We start from the raw sequence: 6,469 nt of genomic DNA on the forward strand, positions 1-6,469 counted from the left end.
ATTTAAAATAAATTGTTGCCCAAAAATTCATAATTACTTACCCAAAAATTTGCAATAATTTAATAAAAAATATGCAATAATCTACCCAAAGTCCACAACAATTTACACAGAAATCTGAAAAAGTTTACTTACTGCTAAGAGCCTCAGAAGCAGGTCCTTTGAGCCAAGTCAATGAAGCTAAACTCGGGCATTTATTATCTTCCAAACTAATTTCTAATGAGGAAGATATAATTTGTGGCTGACCCATCTTCAATCTAAGGGGTGCTGCCCCAGACATACTCTCGACAACTCCGAAATCCTCAGTTTCCAGTAACTTTTTATCAAATAATAGCACGCCCTTGTAAGGTGTTGATGCTGAGTTTGCTGATTCAAGTTCGGAATTCACAATCCTCTCATTGGGCTCCTCAGAGTTGTGTAGAGATATTAAGAAGGACAACTCTGCGCGTTTTTTCATCTCACGTGCACTATTTGCTTCTAGTGCATATCCTTTTGTGCCATATTTTACAGGCAATGCAATGTTGGTGGGCGCCTGTTTCTGCTGAAGCAAAAACTGCATAACAGTTTCTTTCACAATCGGGATACTGCTACAATGTTCGGGTGCACATTCGGAGATAGCATTCATTTGAGCTACAGCCCACAGTTTGAATAGCTTCTTTGCTTCTTGGTGTTCATTGTAATAAGATGGATTCCCCTTTTCAAAACCCTCTGGTTTCTGTTGTTGAACACTACTTTGATATGATGTGAACTTCAAGAGCTCCTTGTGTTTCTCCCATTCTGATGCAGTGTCTTCATAGATTTTATCAGCAGCTACATCTCTGGCTTCATCTTGCCCATGGGTGTTGTTTATGGCATCAACAGCAGGAGATCTTTTTGCAATTTTAAAATTAATTGGTGATATAACTGCAAAAGAATTTGTTATAGTTGGGCCTTTCGTGTAGCTTTTGACCTCTATACCTGCACAAAAGCTGAAATATCAATATTTAAGGAAAAATGAAAAACTCAAAGCTTAAAAAACAATAAAAATACTCTAAAATCTCACACAAGAATGCATGACTTCAAACCCTAACACCAATCTTTATATGCATACATGTGTGTGTGTGTGTGTGTGTGTGTGCACACACACTTTTTATTTATTTATAGTGAAACCACTGTCTCATTCAAAGCTGTCCCAGATGAGGACAGCTACTACTTAGATCAAAAATAGTGGGAAAATACTTCTAATTGCTGGAAGGTTAGTCCCCCGATTTCATGAGAATCTCAAAGGGACTGGAAAGGGCTCTCCGGAAATAAACAAACAACTAGATAGAATATCCAAAGAAGAGTAACTGATTCCGACCATGAAAGATAGTCCACAAAGCCCAAAATCTGGTCCAATCAAGGAAGTCTATTTAGTCTGGTGCTGCGCGCACATATATATGTGTGTGTCTACATATATAGTATGTGTGTGTGTGTGTGTGTGTGTGTGTGTGTGTGGTGTGTGGGTGTGTGTGTCTACTGTAGGTTGGCGGTGGAGACCTGCTCGCCTGCTCCCTCGACCTGTTCGCCTGCTGCCTAGACGATCTACTCGCCCCCTCTGGGTGAGCACGTGTGTGAGGCGCCTGTTCCTGGACTGTGTCGGGCTCCTTCCTGGACTATGTCGGCCCTGCAGCTCTCTTCGCTCCCTTCTCTTGTTCCCAGTTGAGCTGTCTTCTCATCGTCAATTCTGCTCTTTTTCCTATCTTCTGCGACCTGTGTACGTGTATAGGACTGTTTTGTGTGTGTGTGCGCGCGCGTGTGTGTGTGTGTGTGTGTGCGCACCTTCCCTTCTGTGTAAGATAGTTTTCCATAGAGCTGTCCCCTTTTTTCTGATCTGTGCCCTTCTGCTGAATCGAATAGTCTAGATGGCAGAAACAAGCAAGTTTTATGTCAAGAGAGCTCTTTCCCCTGAACCTAAAAGACAATTAAGGGAAACTCTGCCCCCCACAGCTCCTTCATCTGAAGATGCTTCCTATGTGTTTGATATGTTGAATGAGGATTTTCAACAAAGTAGAAGAGAATGGATACTACCTGCTCCGGAACTCACCTACAAGATGAAGTTGCCTTCTCTTTTGCATCCTCTGAAGAAGCTCTCTCAAACTGCAGTTATCATCTTTTTTCCAGGTAATTTACCTTCGGCTAATGATGTGGGACAATGGGTGAATTCTCTCCTAGGTGGATGCTATGTAGAAGGAGTCTATTTTACCTCCAGAGGATTTTATGAAGTTCATCTCTTGGATGCTTTGACAAAACAAAAGATGCTGGAAATGTCCCCTTTATTTTTTGGTCGTCAAATGGTGCACATCATGCCTTGGTCTCCTAATAAGGATTATCAGAATCTTATCAAACATCACTGCCCAGTATGGGTTGAAGTCGTTGATTTCCCAGATTACATGAGAACAGAGCTTCCAGGCTTAGCGATGACATTGGGACAAGTGATCTGTCCCCCTCGTCCCACAGGTAACAAAAATCGTTTTTGCATCTTATGGGATACTGATAGACCAACCCCCTCTTCTATTGCAGTTGAGATTGAGGGTGTTAATTTGGGAAAGAAATATTTCACTTTGAAATGGGGCATTTTTGCTGGAGCTTGTTTCTCTTGTCACAAGTTCGGGCATCTAGCTTCTGAGTGTCCCTCAATCCTTCATCCACCTCCTCCAGCTGCCATTCCTCCGCCATCTAATAAAGGAGGTCAAAAGACTTATGTGGAAAAGACTGAAGCTAAAGGAGCAAAGCCTTCAGTTAATACAGGGAACCAAGCCAATTCAGCTCAAAACAAGGATAAAGGAAAAAGCAAGCTAGTGGAAAATAATTCATCCTCTCACGAGGGTTGGCAGAATGCAAAGAAGACGGTGTCCCTCAAACAAAGACCTCTCCAATCTCGCAATTGGGATGCTTCTGCTCCATCTCCTGGTCAACCTTCTACCTCCTCGGACAGCCCCATCTCAAAGGCATGGGTCAATGCAGTTAAGAAGAGTATTCCACTTTGTGAAGAAGATGATTTAGTCAGGGAATTGGATTCTGAGGGTCAACAAGACCCTGTGGCAATGGCAGAGGCTTGATGCCTCCCTTTCTCTTTGAGGACTGCTCATCTCTTGTACATATTTTCATGCGTACTTCTCTTAAATGTTTTTCTTATAATATACAGGGTCTCTACAATCAGCATAAATGGAGGCTCCTATGGCATTATATAAATAATACTCATCCAGATGTTGTGTGTCTACAAGAGCATAATCAGCATTCTTTTGCTGGCCAGCATGGGTTCTTTTCAGGCTATGATATATTTTATGCAGGATCTGGACATTTCTCTGGGCTGTGCATTTTAGCCAGACATGATCTGTAGCCCTGTGTAGCATATAATGATCTTTGTGGCCGATGGATGATTATCCAATGCATGATCAATGGAGAGATTTTTGAAATAGGCTCCTTGTATGCCTCTCAAATTTCAGCTTCCAGAGCTAAAATGTGGGACTCCATAAACCAATATCCTTGGTCTTCAAATGCTCTACTTTGTGGTGATTTTAATAATTCTCCTCACTGGAAGGACAATACCACACATAAATCCCATATGCTTCCTTCTGAAATCCAGCGATGGGAACATATGACTTCATCACTTCATACTGCAAATTTATGGACAGCAACTCACCCTTCCGTTTTGGGATTCACATATCATCATAATGCTTTTACATATTATTGGGCCAGGCTTGATAGATGGTATCTTATTCATGCTCAGCAATATGATGATTATACATGTCAAATGTGGACTGATTATTCTCAACAACTATCTGATCATACTCCACTTTGGCTCAACCTTTCTTTTGGTATGCCTCTTGATGATATTCAGCTCTCTTTAGTCAGACATTTGCAGGTTAATCAATTATATCTTTCTCATGAAAAATTCCAGCAAATGATCAGATTGGCTTGTAAGCCATTGTTATCTCATGCTCAGGAGGATCTGGATTTCGCTTGGAACTCTTTTGTACATCGTATTCAAAATGTCATTAAGGAATATGGAAGATGGTACATGGCAGAAACCAGACAGCATATCCAGTGGGCAAAATCATACAAGCAGTCCTTGGTACAGATTAGCCATCAAAGGTCTCTTTCTGCTTCTGAACAGAATTCATTGTCTTGTGCTTCTTCCATAATTGATGCTAATGATAAACGCAAGCTTTCCAAATGGCATACAAGGGCTAGAGTTAAACCTATGCTAGATAAGGGCTGCTCCTCGAAATCTTTCTTTCGAAACTTACACACGTACAGACAAAGTCAATCTATCATGAGAGTCAGGAAACCGGATGGTCTTTGGACCCAGACTTTATCGCAGCTAGAGAAACAATGTCTGGATCATTTTCGGCTTCTTTTTTCTCTACCATCTTCTTCTACATCTCAGGCTGCATTGGCTCGGAGCAGATTTATTGAGCTTGTTTCTCCTATTGTTTCTTTGCAAAAAGCTTCAATGCTGGAAATGTCCTTTTCAGATACAGAATTGGATGAAGCCCTCAAGCAATTGGGCAAACATAAATCCCCATGTTGGGATGGTTTGACGGTTAAATTTTTTGTAGCCTTCTGGGCTGAATTGAAGGGTCCAATCTTGAAGCTCGTTAATGTAGCCTGGCAGCATCAACATCTTCCCTCAGCTTGGAAGCATGGTCTGGTTAAGCTTCTGCCCAAAAAACCTCTGTGTGAGACAATGGATGACTGGAGGCCTATCACTTTGATGCCTGTTATATATAAACTTATTGCTAAAATGCTGGTACACCGGATAAAGGATATCCTTCATGATGGACTTCATCCCAGGCAATATGGTTTTGTTCCAAGAAGGCATATACATGATAATATCTCCAATATTCTCATTGCAATGGAATATGCAAAATACTCTGCTCAAGATGTCTTGGTCATGCAGGTGGATGTGGCAAAGGCATTTGATACGGTGCAGTGGGATTATGTTTCTCAAATCATGTCTAAACTTGGTTTTGGGCCAAAGCTAGTTAATGTCATATATTGGCTTTACTCACATTCCACTGCTCAATGCTTTATAGGGAAACATTTGTCTGAGTCTTGGACTCTAGAACGATCAGTTCGACAGGGATGCTCTCTCAGTGCTCTATTCTATGCTATTGCTTCGCATCCTTTGCTTTTTTATATAGATCATCTGGTTGATACTAGACAGTTAGAGGGGCTTCAGATTTCTGGTTCACGGCCTTTCATTGCACAGGCTTATGCAGATGATTCATTCTTCATGCCAAAGAACAGTCCTCTGGAGCTTTGTCTATTGATGGATACTCTTTCAGATTTTGGGTTGGCAGCTGGTTTAAAAATTAATTTTCAGAAATCAAAACTTTTACCTCTCAAGCATTGTGACTGGCATGCTATCCTATGGCCTGGCCAGATTATTTATCCGGAAAGCATAGTAAGACATTTGGGTTATCCCATTGGCTGGAAAATCACAAATAAGCAACAAATATCTTGGGTGCTAAACAAAATTCAGGACAAATTAGAATATTGGAAGATCTCCACTTGGCCATTACATGTACGGCTTCGAATTGTTTAGTCCATTGTTTTGGCTTATGTCCAATTCTACCTTCCTCTCTTACATTGGTCATCTCGAGATCTTTCTTCTTTTATGTCTCAAGCCATGGAGATCTTTTGGAAAACTAAGCTTCATAAAAAAGCTTTAAGGTTGCTCAAAATGGACCTGCTTTGCTCGCCAAAAATGCATGGTGGTTTGAATATTATAAACATCAAATTTCATGTGCTGGCAAGAAAGATCACTATGCTCAAAACCTTTTTTCAACAAGAGCAGCCTTGGTCTATCATGTTGGCAATTTTGTGTGGTCGGATGCGCACAAATGCTTATGGTCGTTGGTTGGTTGATCCATCGGAAGTACTTGGCAAATTTCAAGGTAAAATCCCTGGTTGTCCATTTTCTACTTCCTTGATTCAGGATTGGAAGAAAGTGCTCTCTCGCATCAAATGGTCTCCCCATCGTGCTTCTATAGCTTCCTCGCTTCGAATGGAAAGCATACATTGGAGTGCTGTTTTTTACTCTCCCCTTGCTGTACAACAACCAATCAGAGCTTACAATCTTATGAAGTTGGGCATCCGGTTCATTGACGACGTAGTAGATACTAGAGGGCAAATTCTTTCTTTTCCGGCAGCATGCCAACAATACAATCTTGGGATGCATCATAGATCTATATGGAAAGCTATTGCAGATCTCTTACACCCTTTCATTCCGATTCCAACATTGGATGCAAGAGACAGGCTTCAAGATTGGCATCTTCAGGCTTCAAGTTCAAGATTATCCTCTCAACCTTTGCACCTATTGACTTCTATACATGCTTATCGATTGATATTACCTCCTCCATGGATTGCTCGGCATGCTAATTCTCTTTGGCATCTGGATAAGTCTTTAGCTTGGTGGAAAGCAAAACTGACATTGATATGGAAG

The 6,469-nt window shown here is 41.2% G+C and overlaps 1 protein-coding gene across 2 annotated transcripts in view; it reads right to left on the reverse strand.

Moving 5' to 3' along the window:
- The window catches only part of PEX1 (peroxisome 1), a 101,286-nt gene that overhangs the window by 55,492 nt on the left and 39,325 nt on the right, over positions 1–6,469 (reverse strand). For both annotated transcript variants that reach the window (XM_086796199.1, XM_086796200.1), the window contains exon 6: positions 133–954. In XM_086796199.1, coding sequence (XP_086652325.1) covers positions 133–954 — 822 coding nt within the window. The remainder of the gene's footprint in view (positions 1–132; positions 955–6,469) is intronic.

The sequence above is a fragment of the Cibotium barometz genome, chromosome 63 (genome assembly GCF_041138505.1).
Source record: "Cibotium barometz isolate CiBa-2024 chromosome 63, ASM4113850v1, whole genome shotgun sequence".
Classification (NCBI taxonomy): domain Eukaryota; kingdom Viridiplantae; phylum Streptophyta; class Polypodiopsida; order Cyatheales; family Cibotiaceae; genus Cibotium; species Cibotium barometz.